The sequence below is a fragment of the Cryptomeria japonica genome, chromosome 11 (genome assembly GCF_030272615.1).
Source record: "Cryptomeria japonica chromosome 11, Sugi_1.0, whole genome shotgun sequence".
In the NCBI taxonomy this organism is placed as follows: domain Eukaryota; kingdom Viridiplantae; phylum Streptophyta; class Pinopsida; order Cupressales; family Cupressaceae; genus Cryptomeria; species Cryptomeria japonica.
In genome coordinates, this window is record NC_081415.1 from 205,141,163 (window position 1) to 205,161,401 (window position 20,239).

The 20,239-nt window shown below is 38.3% G+C and overlaps 1 protein-coding gene across 2 annotated transcripts in view; it reads left to right on the forward strand.

The window, feature by feature from the left end:
• The window catches only part of LOC131067654 (uncharacterized), a 205,398-nt gene extending 185,594 nt beyond the window's left edge, over positions 1–19,804 (forward strand). For both annotated transcript variants that reach the window (XM_058002752.2, XM_058002751.2), the window contains 3 exons: positions 19,052–19,123; positions 19,216–19,281; positions 19,365–19,804. In XM_058002752.2, the coding sequence (XP_057858735.2) occupies positions 19,052–19,123; positions 19,216–19,281; positions 19,365–19,481 (255 nt within the window). In that variant the 3' untranslated portion in view covers positions 19,482–19,804. The remainder of the gene's footprint in view (positions 1–19,051; positions 19,124–19,215; positions 19,282–19,364) is intronic.
• Positions 19,805–20,239: the final 435 nt, after the last annotated feature.

Consider the following 20,239-nt stretch of genomic DNA (forward strand, 5'->3'; position numbering starts at 1 on the left):
CCAGTTCAAGCTCTTCTACATGACTCTTCCAATTCCAGCAAACTATGGCATAGAAGACTTGGACATCTACATTTCAAGGCTCTTCCATCATTGGAGAAGATGGTGAAAGGTATTCCTAAACTTAGTCATGTTCATGATAATACATGTAAAGGTTGTGCTATGGGTAAAAACACTGAGTCCATTTCATAGTAGTGAAAGTAGGTCTAAAGAAATTCTAGATCTTGTACATTTTGACTTATGTGGGCCAATATCAATGGCATCCCCAAGTGGATTTTTGTATTATGCAACTTTCATAGATGACTACTCTAGGAAGACTTGGATTTATTTCTTAAGGTCTAAAGAGTCTGATGAAGTCCTAGGTAGATTTAAAGAGTTTAAGGCTCAAGTAGAAAGCCTATATGGGAAAATAATTAAAATTTTAAGATCTGATAATGGAGGTGAATACACTTCGGGTAGCTTTCGTGATTTCTGTATTGAGCTAGGGATCTATTGATGTGTGTTTAATACACATAACATTTTAGAATAAAATACCAAGGTAGTTGACCCTCTCTTGAACAAAATCACCTCAGATGCTAAGGATAAGATCAACTAAAATGATTCCAAGGTTTCTACATGTCAGGTCTTGACGAGTGGGTAACTCAATGGTTGATGTGAATTGTTATGTTCACTTGGGGACTTACGCAAATGTTAGGATTATCTTCTTCTATCATGAAACATGCAGAATAGGTGTGCTGACAACTTAGGATTTAACAATGTAGCTCTGGATTTAATTCTTACTAAAAAAATGGGCAAAATGAATAGGGTTCAAGAACTCTATTCTAGGCCTAGGAATGTAGGAAATGATAAACAAGTTTGGTGGAATCAAACTAGGCAAGGTCTCACAAACAGGTATTGACACAAGCTTAGTGCAATCGTCTAAGGTATACTCAATGATTTTCAGACTATTACCATCAAACGTTGACACCATCCAAGTTGATGCTTGTCAAAGGACACATAATAGTTGAAGTTAAGCTTACTCAAATTTCCAGTTGACCACACGAGACGCACTTACCAGCGGCAAGAGGCTAGTGGTATGGATGAAGGATTCCACACAAATATAATCAACAAATCTTTCACTCAATCTAACAAACATGAAAACAAATTCTAATCTAAAATTCTAATCTAACTTGGAGGAATTGAGAACCATGAATGCAAAGACAACATTTGAAGAGCAAAATCACCAACAATTGAACAGTGATTTAGATTCAAACAGCTGCATCATATACCAACAATTCTACAAATACTCTCTCTTACAAATAAGAGACAAGGAGGTATATATAGAGTCTCTTACAAAAATGGATGGCCAAGATTGATACAAGATCAACGACCAAGATCATGCCAACAAAACCCTAGAGTTGCCCTAATTAGGGTTTACATAAAAAATGGCGCCACCAACATATGGCCCAATAAAAAGATACATAGTCATCAAATAGGGAATCTTCTAGAAGATTCCTCCCTGCATCTCTCTCTCTCTCTCTCTCCTAGCATACTCTAAGAATCTAGCCAATACAGTATCTAACTCCATGGAAATGCTAGGCAAGGTATCTTGCTGCAAATCAATCACGTCTAGTGAATCCGACAAGCGTCCAAAGTGTTCTCCCAATCTGGCATGAGCTTCTGCGAACTATGAACATGAATCAACAAAGAGACCAAGTCATCTATTTGACTCTTCTTCAAAGAGTCCAACTGGCAAAAATACGTAAGTTTCATCTTGTCTCTTAATTCGGCTAAGTGTAAACCACTAGCATCACTAACATCAACACCCAATAACTCCTCAATTGAGGCAAGGATCTTCATTTGAATGTCCTGAATCAATCCTTCCATCTCCATACAACTCAACTGGGTGTTCTCATAAGTTGATCTCTTCACGGCCAATGAACAATACTAGCCATGGAAATTGCATCTGTCTCCACTGTGCTCAATGCTCTCGCTGACCAAAGTGGAATTAGGAATCTTCTTCAAAGCCTTGAAGCGTGGAATAGTTTTCTCCTAAATAGACCGAAACTCTTCCCAAACTCCCTCCAAATACTGGATTCTAAACACGAGCCCTGTTGTCCTATCATATGCCTGGACAAATTGAGTAAGGAAATCATCCGTTTGTTTTCTTGCACTCTGAATCCACTTTTTCACCTCCGAGAGTGTATCTCTCACTGCCTCATAGTGTGAATGTAGTCCATGATCAACTGCAATAGGGGAAATAAGGGTGGGATTCTCACGCCTTATCCCCGCAATATACTCTCTAATTCTGATATTTTCTTCTCTGTACTTTTCTTTCTCTTCAATTTCTCTATCTAACCTGGCGTTGATCGCCTTGAGGTTATCACCAACCTCCTGAAACTCTTGCTCTCTCGATGTACGGCCAAGGGCAATCGAAGTAATCTGGAAATCCATAGGAGTAGCAATGTCCACTGTCACACCTCCAATAGGAATAACCTGCGCAATCCACATTCCTGTCTCATCTCTAACTATGTGCAACAAAATCTCAGCTCTCTTGGGTTCTTTCTCCTTATTGCTCCTAGCTAGGTAATCATCAATGTTATCAATAGGCTGTACCTCTATACTTCTCATTAGCCAATCAGGAATAGCGACCATCCCCATACCATCATCAAGACACATCTCTCAATCAAGCCCTCTCAATGCCGAGATAACATCATCATCATCATCAGGATTATTCTTGGTCAAATCATATATCTCATTTCCCAAACTAACCTCCAAAAGGACAGTAGGGGATCCCGACTGATTATCATTCTCATTTGGTGGAGCAAATGTCGCTGTGGCATGTAACTCCTGAATATTCTCTAGTAGTATCACTGTGTTGGAACATTGCTGGGTTTCCTTATTCTGCTTTGTTATTTCAATTACCTTAATTGATGAGACATTGAGAGGTGGTGAAGGAATGATAGGTGGAGGAATGATAGTTTTTGTTTCTTCTTGTTCACCTCCTCAATCTTTTTCCCTCTGGCCTTGATTCCCCCTAGCGTGTTTTTCCTTCTCTTGGGAGCTTGACTCTCTTCATCTGCTTGAATCCTGACATCACTGATAGTCCTCTGATCATCTTCGAAAGTAGACTCTTTCGGCTTCATCTTTTCATAAGTGAAGGAAACACCCATATCAACTAACTTATTCATCTGAATATCTACCCATGCACGGGAGAAGCTCAAGACCTCTCTCATTAATATACCTAGATCAATCTCTTCTGATTCTGACCAATTAGGCAATAAGATTGCCTTCTTCATTTCATTTTCATACCGTGGATGCGTATGATCCTTGTCATCTAACACCTGATCAGGAATGAGGAAAAGTCCACACTTCCTCATGAAATCTACTGACATTCTGGACCACATTCGTCTCTTCACTGCCTACTTGTCCATCAGGTTGGCCCAATAATCTTCTATGTCTACCTTGTGGATGAACTTCTCTCCCCTGATCCTTTCAACTTTCTTATTTGGATAAAATCTTTCTCTTTTCTTGAAGGTTGCAAATCGATAGAATGCAAGCTCCTCACTCGCAGTGCTGGCGGCTAAGGCAGATTGGCAAACCTCCAACGTCTTCCCAATTGAAATAGGGAATGTCATGCCTGTCCTATGCTTCTCTCTTTGAATGGAATCAAACTCTAGAAGCTGTCTCACCACTTCCAACAAGATCATTCTATCGAAAGGATACCTAGGAAGCTTGTAGGGTTTGGATTGAAACCCATGAATCCTAAGGTACGTGAAAGTGGGAAACTGAATATACCACGATCCATATTTCTCTATTAGCTCCGTTGCCTCCTTAGAAAATCTTGTGTGGATCCCGCCTTGCAGCATCCGCGTGATGTACATGTTGAATACATCATTCACTCTCTTATAGTCTTCAATTCTATACATGTTCAGCTGGGGATAACACTCATGACTCCTGAATTGTCCTTGCCCATTCCCGATTTCACCTTTGCATATGAATCCTTTGTATGAAACAAACCATGCAAGCAGGTATACCAAGTAGGAAGACATGGCGAATGACTTGGACCCCTCTACATTCCTCAGCTGAAAGTCCAGATTGTCACTTATGATTCTAGACCAATTTATCAATGTCCCTCTAAGACAATCCTGGATGAAGTAGAACATCCATCCATTGAATATTGCATCCTGTGACGTCCTCATCATTCTGTTAAGAAGGAATACTAAGTCACTATATTCCTCTTTGAAGTTTGTGCCTATGAGTGTCTTGGGAGCCTTGGAATGATGAAGCCTAGGCTCGATCATCCACTCTTTGTTTATCATACTCTTACACGCATCCATCTTCTTCATATACCGCTGTTCATATTCATCCTTAGTTGCATTCTTCATATCGCCTCCGCGTGTAATTCCAAACACCTCAGCAATCGCATCCTTAGCAAGGTAGGCAATGACAACGCCCTTAGGAGTCTTGATCATTCGTGAACGAGGATCATAACATCGTGCACACTCTAGGATAAGCTCACTACATTGTATGGACTGTGGAAATCCAGCGGCTTGAAAAATACCACTCTTCATAATGTTTACATATACTGGGGAAGGAATCTGATTTCTGACTCCGAACATCCGCTGTCGCATCAGGTTCAGGCACAGGAAATGCATGTTTGTATCTGTAATCTCCTTCCATCTGGATGACATCTTATACTCTGGATAGAATCCAGTCTGCAGTATCTTCAGCTGTTCTCTTCTTTCCTTAAATCCGGACTTCGACATCACACCTGTACGAAGTTTGAAGTTAGAACTTAGGAAAAAATACAATATTCTTAATAGAATTCCTGACTTCCTAATGATTTAGGCTAATTAGATCATGAAGTCAGGAAAATAGTCCACACTCTAGGTAGATCTTAAAAATTTAAACATAAAACGTGACAAGACTAGGGTATGAAAACCCTCATGAAATCAACACCTCCTTATACTTAGAAATTTCATGCAAATCATAGTGCAAAGGAGTATACCGGATTAAGAGTGACTAAGAAAAGGTGTGAAAGGTTGTGTTTTCACAAAAAATTATGCTTAAAGACACCTTCCGGAGTCAACAATGGAGGTCACAAATCTGAAGACAACCTGCAACTATATGAATAAACCTCTCAAAACCTGTTGCAATCCTTTAAAAATATGCACAAACTTGATAAAAATCAGTCTTGATGATGAAACTAATCAATTTTGGGAACATAGGTATGGCTGGTAAGAGTTAAATTTTTTGAAGACAAGCAGCCATGGCGAAGTTGTAGACCTGTAACAGCCCTCAAATGGTCAAATGATTGACTGAAAATGACTTGGAAAACCCTCCCAAAGGAAAATCGTTGAAGCTGGAGCTGGCTGGCAATGAAAGTTTAAGTCTGAAAATAGATAACCAGCCAACAATGGAGGCTGAACCAACTGCAATAATGGCGTTAAGACTCAGATCTGAAGCAACATCAACAAGTAGGGAATAATGCTGACCACCGAACATGAGGTAATCCACCCAAAAAGGCACAAAACTCTTGCTAAATCAAAATCGTATTATTCCAATCATGGTGCCAAACACTAAGGTCTGAAAATGTCTTCAAAATTTACTTCAATCTGCACACATTTTGCACAATGGAGGTCTGAGAACAGCAAGCAATGATGGTGGAGTCAAGGAAAAATCGCCAAAGTTCGCCAATACCAAAATCGCTATCATTCACCAAAATCGCCAAACACACCAAAAATAGCACCAAACTTGGAAAATCGTGGCATTGAGCCATTAATGGCAGCCACCAAAAGATTGCTAAGCTGGACAAAATGGAGTCCTCTACCAATCGCTTCACCAAAACACTTCGCCATTATTCACCAATAAGAGAGAAAATCGCCTTTGCATGGAGACACCTGGCAAACTTAATAATAAAATAATGCTGGACTCCTCCCTTTAAACTTACTTTCATCACCAATTTTCACCACACAAGCAATGTGGGATAAAACACTTGTTCTTATACTTGCTTGGGTGAAACTAACTTGCTTCTAGAAGGTTGAAAACATTAAATGCTCATTGCAAATCATTTATTAATTGTTTTCATCTTTTAAACAATCATTGCCTTTTATTAAAAACAATTAAAATGAGGCTCATTTATTAAAATATTTCAATTTAAATAAAAAATGGCCAATTGGGGAAAATTGATCCTAGTAAGGATTAAAAAATCCTCACAAAATCACTTTAAAATCATCAAGTATCCCCTTAGGGGAAAATCGATCCTAGTTTGGATGAAAATCTGGACTCAAAATTATGAAATGCACTCCCAGTGGAAAATTGCTATGAGTTTGGATGAAAATCAAGACAAAAATCCTTAAAAACTTGTCACGAAGACCTGGTGGAAAATCGACCCAGGTGTGGAATGAATGCAAACATCATTAGCAACCTATCCATACCTCCCTGGTGGAAAAACGTGGGTAGTCACAATAAATCCTGACACTTAGTCAAATTTTAATGCTTCCAGGGGAAAAACGACCCTAGTATGGATTCATAGTGGTGGAAAAATGAGGCAAGTCTGGATTTCAGGGGAAATCCATGTTCAGTCTGGATTTTGAGTGGGGAAAATCATGGGCTGTCAGGAATATGAGGGGAAAAGCACCTCTAGCATGGAATTTTGACCTTTTAACCCTTAGAATATGGATTTTACTCTGGAAAATGATGATTTTTCCACTCAGAATCACTTAGAAACTCCGAAACTTAGTAAAACTCAACTGGACTTTGGCAAATTCATCAAAAATTGGAGTGCAACACAAGGAAAACCATCGGGATAAAGTGCAAAATCGACTTGAATAATTGTCTAGGAGCGAGAAAACAACTCCAAAAGGTCTGAAAACACCTTAGCACTTAAAATCACCAACGAGGACATTTGAAAACACGTTAACGCTCCAAAAGGGTCTACACTTAGACAAAACTAGGATCATTTAGAAATCTCAATTTTAGGCGCTTGATCCTATAACTTCAAAAACCCTAAATGGCATTAGGCATGATCAAAACTCCGAAACTTGGGCACAGGAAACACAAAATTGCCCACCAAGCAGCCAAAACCCTAACCTAACAACGTGTTGACGTGTATTTTGTACACAGCCTAACACAGAATAAAATACCTAAGGGTATCTTATCCTCTCTTGAGAAAATAGTCTCTAACTGCTGAAGATTCGCATAAAGGATCAGTTAGGAAGACTCCAAGGTTCTTTGATGTAGGGTCTCTACGTGTGGACAAGCTCCAGTGGTATGATGTGATTTGCTGGGATCACAAGGGGACTTACATGTGATGATTGAACTTCCGATCTGCTTTGCTGGACACAGGCTCTTACTGACTTAGATTTGAAAAAAAATGAAAAAAGGATAAGGGCGAAGAGAGGATCTAATCCTAATACTAAGAATGTAGGAGCAATGACTTGATTTTTGATGAAACTCTAACTAGGTCTTGTTTTGACATCAATGGAACATCTACACAAGACTAGTGCGATCTTCTAAGGGAGCTTTATGATGTTCAAATTATCACCGCAGGCATAGACACCGTCCAAGTTGATGCATATCAATGAAGAGGCAATAAATTGAAATTGAGCTTAAGCTGAACGATTCCAGTTGACTACACAAGGCAAGTCTGCAATCAACAAACTGCTAGTAGTATGGATATACGAATTCCACCATTAATCAATCACATTTCCTCCATTCATCTAATCATCTACCATCTAGGATTGAAGACTCAACAAGAAACCATGCAAATTGCAAGAAACGACACGCTTCACCATTACTTCAATGAAAATGGAGTTTGTTTACAATCAATGGCAACAATTTCTTGCCTTGTCCTCCTATTCTACTCTAATTGCTATTCTATCAATTTCTAACTACTCTCTATCTTCTAACACTCTAGCTATTGCTAATTAGCCTTTACAAATGAAATGCCTGGGCTTATATAGTGCCCACAATACAATTTGATGGCTTAGATCAATTCAAGATCAATGGCCAAGATTTTACAATGAAAACCCTAATTAGGGTTTGTTACAACCATTACATAACATTCAATGTTTGACCAATGATAAAATTGTATTGCTTGGACACATGTCCCTTCTAGAAAAATCGACCAATGGATAGCCAGGGTAGGTACATCGGAGTTTGTGCCACCTTGTATGAGTTAAGTACATTGAATCTGGACATGCTGAGATGGACCTCACCTCACTGATTGGAGACGTGATGACTAGGATGCCACCTCATCTGACACTTGTAGCTTGCTAGATATTCAATTTGATGTCGTTGAGAGGCTTGCTTTAATTAACTCTTGTTCTAACTCCTTTTGTCCTTGATTTGCAAGATGATGATGTACCTCGCCTTGGAACGCTGGATTGAAAGAGGTCGCCCCTGTCCTGGCGAAAACCGTCCTGGCGAAGATCGTCCTTGATTCGGCTTGATTTTCCTTGAAGAGATCTCCATTTGATGCCTACACGACATTTCAGAATTAGTACCATGATTTTGCAATACATAACATAAATTAGAGAGCAAATTTTAGGAAACTTAATGATAAGTCCTTTATTAATCATTTCCTAAAAACGACTGAGCTTATTGAAATTCAAAATTTCAAAATTCAAAATTTAAGCTATGATGATCAACGTTCAAAATCAAAACAATAAATTCATATCGCCATACCTCTCTTGAGAGCCTAACTCTAAAATGCAAAACAAGGAATTTGCCTAGGCAAAATTAAAACTTGAAGCCTTTGACTTGATCTCCAATGATAAGGAACGTCCTCTTTGTTAATTCGCCACCCTTGGGGATATCTTTGATGTGTTCTTCAATGTCCTTGGCAAGTTCGCCTAACTTGAAACTTCAAGTTCGTACTCCCTTGCTTGAAATGAAATTCGCTCCTCTAACACACAATTCACGCTACCTTTGTCTTCTCCAAATCGCATGCTAATGAAGGATGTTAAATGATGATTTGAAATGAATAAACCACCTTCCCTTTATAGGCGCTTACCTTCATATTGATCTTAGGCCGACTTTGGTAAATAAGACAAATTTAAAATAAACTTAAAAGGCCGACCCTTGTAAAATGAAACAAATTTTAAATCAAGCGCCCCATTTGATTTTTTATTAATTAATAATTAATTATTAAATGCCTTTATTATTTAAATTAATAAATTTCGATTTTTACAAAGGCAAAAATAATTAATAAATGAATACCATGCGCTATTTAAATGCTTTTAATTAAATATCGATTTTCCTAGCATTTAAATAAATTTAAAAATATTTGTTTGAGCGCCAAATTTTGAAGATGAAAGATACGTACCTCATCGCCCTGGTCCCTGACTGAGGGACAGGAGCGATCCATCAATTTGGTCTTGATCTTTGCATTTTTGATGTCCAAAATCTTGATCCTTACGTTCAAATCGGCATTTTAGCTGGGTCCTTCAAGTTTGATTGACTTGTTTGTGCGAAGGAATGTCTTTAAGATGTGATATCGCCCTGGTCCCTTGGAGAGGGACAGGAGCGATCTCCATGTCCTGGCTCAAATTTGCAAACACTTGATCTTCATTCTTCGTTCATTGTCTTCCAAAGGACGCCCTTTACTTCGCCAATCCTTGCATTGTCTTGATTTTGAAGGAGCATGAGTGTTTTTAATGAAATCGCTTTGGTCCTTGTCCAAAGGACAGGAGCGATATAGACTCCTTAGCTTAATTGATAACATTTGGACGTTCCAAACTTTGATATATCACTTTCAAAAGACGCCTTGAACCTTGCTTAACTTTTGAAATCTATGCCTTTATGCAACTTTCGCTCTGGTCCCTGCCTGAGGGACAGGAGCGAATTAGATGTCTTGGTGTAAATCCTTCATCTTTGGCAATTTTTGATGCTTTGTGCTTGATTGAGACGCTTCGAAATGTCCTTGCCACCTCTCTCCTTGACTTGGAGTGGTTTGAATTTGAGGAAAAGGCAACATAACTAAGATATCGCCCTGGTCCCTTGGAGAGGGACAGGAGCGAATTTGTACTTGTAGTCTCCATCACACTTCGCCAACTTCCAAATTTATCTTCAACGGTCTCGTAATGTCCCCTTTCATTCATCCATGCCTTGGAATTCATTGTAACTTGGCAAGAAATTTGTCTAAGACAAAAATCGCTCTGGTCCCTTCCTGAGGGACAGGAGCGAACTTAAGCATTTTGGTCCTTTGTTGACGTTTGATAATCTTCAATTTGTCTTCAACGGGTTCAATTCATCTTGTTTCTTGCCTTCAAACGTAAAATTTGCTTGACCTTTGTTCAGGACGTACCTTATGAAGAATTTCGCTCTGGTCCTTCAGTGAGGGACAGGAGCGAATTTGACCCTCTAGGCAAAAACTTCATCATTTCGTTGTTTTTGATCAAGTCTGGATGCTCTATCATGCTCATTTCGTCCTTCACCATGCCTTTGATGTCTCGATTCGTCCAAACAAGGTCAGGAATGGCTCAACTAAGCAATTTGACTTTTCGCACTCTCTATCAGGATAATTTTTATGGAATATAACATTAAGTATAAGAAAGAAGAAACATAGAAGGAAATGTCACTTATGTCACTTATACTTTAAGTTATATTCCATATATACTTTCAGGATGTTTGAGAATGGTTTCAGACCTCCAGGAGTTATATTGCAAAATCTAGTTTTTGGAGGTTTTTCAGTTTCCAGACTTAGTCAAATTTCAGGATCAGGACATTCCAGACTTAGCCAAATTTCAGGATCAGGACATCACTCAAGTCGGACTTGCTTATCCATGTGATCCCCTGGGCGACGTTCAAAATGCAAAGGCTAGCTAACAAAACCCCAAAAAACCTAAAGAACAAACCCTAAAAAGCAAAAAAAAACATGGGTCCCCATTTGCAATGGGGCGATGTGTGAAAACGTCACAACACAACGTAGAAAGCAGGAAAAGAGGGGGTCCCCGTTAGCAATGGGACGATGTGTGAAAAGGTCACAACAGGATCAAGAGGGAGTTTTGTGTCTCTTACAACCCTTAGCAAAATGGGGTTGCAAAAAGAAAGAATAGATCTATTATTGAAGCTGCAAAAGCCATGATCCATGATCAAGACCTTCCAACCCTTCTTTGGGCAGAAGCTTCTAGAACAACAGTATATGTTCAAAATAGATGTCCTCATCGGATATTGCAGAATATGAGTCCAGAAGAAGCCTTTTCAAGGATTAAGCCCGATGTCAGTCACTTGAGGATCTTTGGGTGTCCAATATATGTCCATGTACCCAAAGACAAAAGGACCAAGTTGGAACCCTCTGGCAAGAGAGGAATATTTGTGGGCTATAGTGAAACCTCTAAAGCCTACTGAATTTACATTGCCGGTTAGAAACAGATAGAAGTGAGCAGAGATGTTACATTTGAGGAAGATGTTGCATTCAAAAAATCCAAAGGTTCATGCATGGAGATAGATGATGAAGATCATGAGACACCTCAAGACATGGATGTTGATCATGCTCTTGAGATTCAGAGAGAGTCTACAAAACTTGAAGTGAATGATGATCCAGTTGAGCCTTTGGATCCTACTAATGGGCCTAGAGATATTGTTGCGAACCGAAAGAGACCTGTTTGGGCAAGAAACACTATGCAGGAGGCAAAAAAGTTTGTTGCTCCTAGAGGCACATTCAGAGAAAGTAAAAGACCACAAAGATTCTCTAGCTATGTTGCATTGATGTGTAACCTTATTGAGACTGAACCTTCCAGTGTTGAGGAAGCTTCAAAACAACAAGTATGGAAAGATGCTATGGGTGAAGAGTATCAATCCATTAACAAGAATGATGTTTGGGATATTGTTCCTAGACCTGAGGGGAAGTTAGTTGTATCTTCCAAGTGGCTATACAAAATTAAGCATGCAACTGATGAAAGCATTGAGAAGTACAAGGCTAGATTTGTGGCTCGTGGGTTCTCTTAGAAAGAAGGAATAGACTATGAAGAAACATTTGCTCCTGTTGCTCGCTATACTTCCATCATCTCACTTCAGCACCTGGAACAACAACTCTTGCTAATCTTGTTATGATTGTGAATTTCAAATTGGCTTCTTAAATTATCTTCAAGAATATTGGGTGGGATGTTTTAGCAATTAAGTGGGTATTCTAACAATATAAATTTATGTGACTGTCGTGAAAAACTGAATTGTGACCTACCAAAAATCATTGGGTTGTCCATATATTTGATCAAAAGACTATTAAGACTATATTCCTTTGCCTTTGCAGCAGCTAAGGGATGAAAGCAACATTAGATGGATGTGAAGACAACGATTCTCATGGGAAAGAGTCTCATGTATGCAAATTGAAGAAAACTTTATATGGTCTTAAGCAAGCTCCTCGTGCATGGTATAAAAGAATCGACATATACTTAGTAAGTTTGGGTTTCTACAAGAATGATGCTGATCCGAATCTTTACTTCAAAGTATTCAATGGTGAAATGTTGATCTTGGTAATATATGTTGATGACCTATTTGTTACCGGGGAAGATCATCTCATCCTTAGATGCAAGAAGGAATTGACTTCAGAATTTGAGATGAAGGACCTAGGAATCATGCATTTCTTTCTAGGTTTGGAAGTATGGCAAGGGCCTAATGAGATTATCCTGAGTCAAGGAAAATACACCATTGACATCTTGAAGAGATTTGGAATGTTAGATTGCAAGTCTATGTCTCTACTGATGGAAACTAACTTGAAGAAATTGAGGGAATTTGTAGCTAGTTCAGATCTTGTGGATCCTACTATGTACAGAAAGTTGATTGGATCCTTGATGTATGTAGTTAACACTAGACCAGATATTTGCTATGTAGTGAGTGCACTTAGTCAGTTCATGTGTGAACCAAGACAGATACATCTAGTTGCAGCCAAGCATATCTTGAGATAATTGCGTGGCATAGTTGGATATGGCTTGAAATATTCTTCCAGTGTGGACCTGAATCTACAAGGCTATTCTGATTTTGATTGGGCAGGGAGTGTTATTGATCGGAAGAGCACCTTTGGTTATTTTTCAGTTTGGGATCTGCTATGATTTCTTGGTGTAGCAGGAAGCAGTCTTCAGTAGCACTGAGCACCATAGGGGCCGAATACCTTGCAGAATGTGTGGCAACTCGCGAAGCAGTGTGGCTTCAGAAGCTCCTTGCAGGATTGTTTGTGTAATCATTGGAGCCTACTACTATTCATTGTGATAAACAAAGCTGTGTGAATCTTTCGGTCAATCTGGTGTTCCATGACAGAACAAAGCATGTTGAGATCCAGTACCACTACATCAAAGATATGGTACAAAAGAATGTTGTTTAGTTGAGATACATTTGTACTGAGGAACAAACGATTGACATTCTCACCAAGCCTCTTGCCAAAGTGAAGTTTGTGCATTTTCGAGACAAGCTTGGAATTGTGGAGAATGAAGCCCTTGCTGAGAGAGAGTCTCAGCATCAGTGATTTCTTGAGATGTATTATAATGAATTCTTCTCTGTGAGAGAAGTTTGAGGTGCAAGCCCTTATTAATGTATTCTTCTCTGTGAGAGAAGTTTGAGGTGCAAGCCCTTGTTAATGCATTCTTCTTCGTGAGAGAGAAGTTTGAGGTGAAAGCCCTTGTTCCATCCTCTGGGAGTAGCTATGGTGGATCCACCCTCTGGGAGTAGCCATGGTGGATGTCATGTGAGAGACTCCATGATTTAGCACTTGTGTTTTTTCACCCTCTCGGAGTAGCCATGGTGAATGACATCACGTGAGTGATTCTGTGATAAGCATTTGTGTTTATTTGCTTTTCCATACATGGGTGTAGCCATGATGGACCCACCCTCTGGGAGTAGCCATGGTGGATGTCACCATGTGACTCAGATATTGAGAAGGATTCCTCCCTAGCTAAGAGGGAGTGTTAATGTTAATAGCTATGGTCGGACTCCTTCAGGGCCGACATAGCAAATGTAAATGTGTAATTGGCCTATCGGCCTTACACATTTAACTTGTTCGACTTTCTTTTTTTTATTGAATCGGTTAGTTAACTAAACATAACTAATATATTTTACGCCACCTTTGGAAGATGTATTGATTATAATATAACCGATTTCTAATAAAGTGACGTGTTGGTTATAAGAAGCTGACTATTGGAATAGTTGTGTTGATTGAATGCTTACTTATGTGGGTATATATATAGTTCGTCACCCTCCCTTCAGAAGTGTCGAATCATCTTGCTTCTGCAGTTCGTGTCTTCCTTCAGCAGATCGAATTATCATTCTTCAGCAGTGTGATATTATCTCCAAGGCAAACTAATTGATACCGAAGTCTAATCCACCAAGATAGATCATCATACAACAGTTAACATTCCTACTGTGGTTCGGATTGCATACAACAGTCTAGGGTGAAATTATATCACCATATAGCTTCAAAGTGTGAAGCAATTTCTTGTAAAGATACTTGACATATTTGAGATAATAGAGATATTCTTTGTTGCTGGGTTTTTCACCTTCAAAAGGATGGTTTTCCCAGGGTATATTTTGTGCAATTGTGTTTGAATTACTGTCTCTCTAATCTGATCACAAAACTTTAACAGTTAGTACAAAAACAATGTAAAATTTATATATTTATTTATGTAGTCTAGAAGCATGAATTGAGATTAGAATGTCACATAGCATCATATAAACAACAAAACCACCATAAACTTGTAATCATAGCATCATAACATCACATATTTCAAGTTCAATATCGAGATTCAAAATAGTAATATCTGTTGGTGTTGGAAATAAGCTACACCCGGACCAACGATGGACTGGTCCAAGAGGGGCCAATAGCTCAGTGGTAGAGCATTCCAGCAGCGTGTGGAAGGTCCTAGGTTTGAGTCCTAGCTGGTCCATGTCTCAACAATATTGAGTTCAAGTATCATTGTTTCAACAATTGGAACTTTAGTTTTAGAGTTTTACCATCAAATGTATTTTCTAAATCATCAACATCATCTTCATCATCATCATCATTGACATTGACATTAGATGGACCAATGCCAATGCCAATGCCAATGCCACTTGCACTTGCACTATTAATGTTCTCGCTTTCCGAGTCCTCAAATGCAACAAACTGAGTAGTGGAAGTATCCAAGTCAATATGCTCAGGCTCTATATCCCACATCTTCGACTTCCCTTGCTTGTAGTTATGTTGCTTGTGTGAAAGGAGATGCAAGTTGGAATGCACATATACTAAGTTCTCCGCTCTTTTTGATTGCAATCTATCGTGCTTTATTGAGTGGATGAAAGAATGTTTTCCAATTTTTTTCTGATGTAGATGAACTAGCAACATATGAAGACAAAATAAGCATTTAAAGTTAGAAAATTATGAGCAACCTATGAATACAAAGTAAACTATAAATAAAACTTGTGATAAAATAAATATTCATTAATTGTTAAACTTGTGATAAAATTTGATTGCGAGGGGCTGCAGGTTTTGGAAGCATTGGCCATGGAAGTACTGCCAACCATGAGCATCCTTCTTAAACCTATGACGAAGAGCATCAACACTTCGACCATTTGCGTTCACAAAATCTGTGAACTCATTTGTAATCAAATCTCACACATCATCTTTACAGAAGACTAAGGAATGCTGCCTTGTACCCTTCAGATAGTTCTAAATCTCTCCATGGTGCAAGCCTTTTTTTCATATCAAGAAACTATTTGCTGTAGTATTTTGGAGTCAATGCATAGGCAAGAAGATGTAATGGAATGGTCATCTTATTCCACCTTTCTTCAACAATTGCTTGCAATTGTTTGAAGAAAGTCTGCTCAGGGTCTTTCTCTTTTGCACTTATGATGCACTTCATTTTCTCAAGCATTGAGTCAATGCCATCATAAACCTCTCCAATGCAAGGTCTGTCCATGTCAATGTAGCGAATCATGCTCATAATGGGCTCGGTGAATCTAAGGAGATGCTGCACACGATCCCACCATGAGTCATCTGATATCCTTTACTTGATTTTTGTTGCCCTATCAGTGCTGCTTTGCTTCCATGTAGCCCAATTTTGGCTGATCACCATATTAAAAATAGCCACTTCAACTTTCACAAGTCATCTCAAGACGAGTGTATTAGATGCCAAACGGGTCTCTGCAACCTATAATAGAAATTAAAGCTAAAATGATTAAAAATTAAAGACAAACTTAAAGAAGAATACACATTACACAATCAAATTATGAACATTGTAAATCAAAAAATCAGAGTGTAAAATTAAATTACTATTTCACTTACCTTCAATATATCCAAACTTGAAAATGATCTAAAAATCCCTTGAGACATGTGGTGGTCTGTGATGAACATTTGGATGTCCTCAGCCTCTGCATTCACCTATTTGATCCACTCAATTTTATTCCCGATTTTTTGTAGCATAAGATTGAGGTAGTAGATTGCACAAGGTGTCCAAAAGATATGGTGATAACATTCCTCAACCAACAAACCAACAGGTCTACAATTCTTTGCGTTGTCCGTTATGATTTGAACAACATTATAGGGCCCTGTTGTCTCAATGGCAGGGATGAGAATATCAACAATAAATTGCCCATCGTTTACTCTGCCCTCACAATCCACAGCTCTCAAAAACATTTGGGCCTTTAGGGGACACCACTATGACATTGATCAAGGGACGATTTTTGGAATCTTTCCACCCATTTGAAACAATGGATACACCCCTATCTCAATCCACAAATCCCTTATGTGCTTCAATGCATCTTCAACCCCCTTGACCTCTCTTTCCAACAAGGTGCCACATACCTTCTCATAACCTAGGCCCTTATACTCTTTTAGAGCTTCATTAACACTTTTCAACATCTTTTTCCAATATGGGGAGCGATCAATATTGAAAGCCAACCCATTTGCATATATACATCTTGCTACATCTTGGTCGGCAATGTCTCGACTGTCATTTTAAAATGCACTTTTTAAAGGTCCCTTTGATCTTTTGCGTACAATTGGTGCTTTACTATCAGTCTTAGTTGTGAAAAAAATGGGTTGTTTTCTACAATAATATTGAGATTAGATGGGGGTTGCATTTCCCTTTGATTTTTTTGAAATGGATTGATTTAATCTATGTGCTTCTCTCTCTTCTGCTTCTTCTTGCTCCCTAATATATTCTAATACTGTCTCTTGTGTTATAGGCACAACATTTTTTCTTGGGCATTTTTTGATGTGTCTTCTTGGTATTCCACACAAATGGCCTACAACCCCAAAATATGAACTATTATGTTCGACATCACATCTCTGGCATTTCCAATGGAATCCCCTACCTCCTAGAAACGGTCGTATAATATCAACATATTTCCATAGAGGAGAATTTGAATTTGTTTTGTGTTTTTGTTGTTCATTTGTGCCTATGGAGGAAGAGGTAGATGCCATTGTAGTTCCTATGGCAAGAAATTTTACGAACACATTCAAAAACAAAAACAAAAGAGTGGAAAAAAATAGGTAAATTAAATAAATAATGTTTCATGTCTGTGAAACAAAAATGGTTGAAAAAAAAGAAAAAAAAACTAACCTCTTTCAGCCAATGGAAGTTTGCAAATGAGTAGGAATGAAGCTGCAACACTTGATCAAGGTTCAAAAATTGATCTTCAATTCCTATTTGATGCTAGAAGCCAAACTTTGCTCAACCTGCACAATTGCTTGCAAAAGAAATAAGAAAATAAACCTCCCTAAGTGTTTAAAACTCACTTTTAGGTTTCATTTTGCTTTTAGGGCAAATTGGACTTTAGAAAAAAAAAAAAATTCTGCAAAAAAAATTAAAAAAATGGCACCCAGACGTCCGGGTTCACTGAGGGTTCGTCTTGGGTTCATTGAGGGTTTGCCCGGGTTCCCCCTCGACAAACCGGTCTGCCTAGGTGTGCACCCTGGTCGGACCCGTAGGTGTATTGACCCGGACTGGTACTGTGGGCACTAGGGGCCAAACCTTGCAACTTAGTTTGAAGATACAAATGTTTTTTCAGATTTTCCAACAAATCCTCAATTTAGGGGAGCAAGTATTTTTTGATAATCCATAGAAAATTTGGATGTCTCATCCTTTACCCAACATGACTAACATTGTTGATTGTGATTTGGAAGGTTGAGTGATTTTTTTTCATTATTGACAATATTGACTAATTCATTATGTGCTTTTAAGAATAATTGCATGGTAGTTTCATGTTGCGACACTGTTCTGTGAACAGGTTTGTATGGAAATATGAAAGTGGTTGGATTGACAAAGAAGATTATTTCAATTGTTTTTTGAGTTTTGCTTCATATAATTTGCACACAGGATTTCTGTGTTCTAAAATTTGCGCTTATATAATGTGATTGCTTGGATTTGGTAACTGTTAAGTTGCAATCTTTTGCATTATGTCTAGCCTTTTGTAGAGAGTTTGGTTTACATGCTAGGCAGGCTAGGGTTTACTGCGGTTACTTTATATTTTTCAATTTTTTGTGTTTTAAAATGTCCTTTTTTTCTTAATGGGCTATAAGTCATGGCTAGTCATAACTAGGATAGTTGGAGGACTTCTAGGTGTCCCCTGGCTGCCGCTTGATGTTTCCTAAATGACACTTGACATCCCAGGGACGTTGATGACCCGTCCTTGTGTCCCCAAAACATTTCCAGTAGGGGACGTGGTCTGAAAATGCAGGAGATGCATCTCCAGGTTACATAACTTTGAACAGCTTTAGCTTGATTCCTGTCCATGGATCCTCGTAATATGCCCTACAAGCATGCACTTGAAAAGGCTTATTAACTCTTATTACAATTAATATATGCCCTTATTCATCATTAAAAAGAAAATATGGAAGCGCTTTCAGGTGATATGAAAATTCTGACTAGTTATATTGTGAATGAAATATTTTCTTTAGGATTCCACCTTCTCAGTCATATGAAACTGTGAAATGTGATGCTTGTTTCATTGCGATGTTAACTATTATGCACCTGCATGCTATAAATGGGTTTGGAGCGAACTTATCAATGTGTTTAGTCCCAAAGAATTTTGTGGTGGCTTTGAAGGTTAAATGATTGACTACATCTATCTTACATATGAAACTTTTTTTATTTGGTTGCAGGGTGCGAAGTTACCTAGCATTGTAGAGCTAGTTGCTTTATTTTTGGTAGGACTGACAGCCTACATGGCACAGGTGCATTGTACTTTTAAGTTTTATTAAGGTGTTCTATGGCCATAGATAAATTTCTTAGGTGTCTGACATTGTGCATGCAAGGTTTTTTTCAGATATTCCTGACAAGAGGCCTTCAGTTGGAAAAGGCTTCAAGAGCTACATCCATACAATATGTCAAAGTGAGTGCTACTTGTGGACTGAAATTTAAGCTTTAATAATTGATTTTTTGAATAACAGTACTGATTTCCTTTACTAAAAACAGGTTTTGATTACTTATTTTCTCGGAGTTGTATTTTTGGGCGAAATACCTTCTATTATGGGTGCTTTGGGAGGCTTTCTGATTGCTTTTAGCTCTGTGTTCATATCCCTTCATCAGTGATAATTCTTAAAAGTGAAAAAAACCTCAACATCGAGAGATTCACAAGGATTATTTTTATTAGTCAAGAGTTATCAATTCAAGATGGTTGTGGCAACCTCTTGCAAAAATGTTTTTCTTTTGTTGTATGGATAAGAATCAATTACACTTTCAAAATCATGCCCCTATAATCATAGGGATACATGTACAATTGAAGGGCTTGAAGCTTGCTGAGTTTTGTCACTATGGTTGTTTGCATGGTTACACCCTATCTCAACCACTAGACCGCAACCATCTAGAATAATGTATGATATTTTATCACATTATATTATATTTCTTTTGCAATAGTTATCTCTAAGTTGAGATCATCTTGCCTACTTGATGGGCATTTATCCAAGCCATGATTTGAGTCTGTGAATTTAATAAGAACATGTAGCTTTTGAGCTTGCGGCTTTTGGTTCACCAAATTAATGAGTTGTGAATAAATTTGATAGAATGACTACCTCTTAATCCTTGACTAATTTGTAGAAAATTTATTATTCACATAGTTACAAGGAAACTCGATCATAGGAATGTGGAATGTGTACCCATCCCCATACCCACAATTTCTAGTGAATGCATTTACATATAATAATACAGTGGTTTTCATATTCATTTACTCATATGTCCTGATTTGATTGACATCCTCGTGCTTGTACTAGCACTAGCATACTTGCATCTTTTCCTAACTATGATTATTCATGTACATATTTACAAGGAGGAACTAAACTCTTCATTAAAAA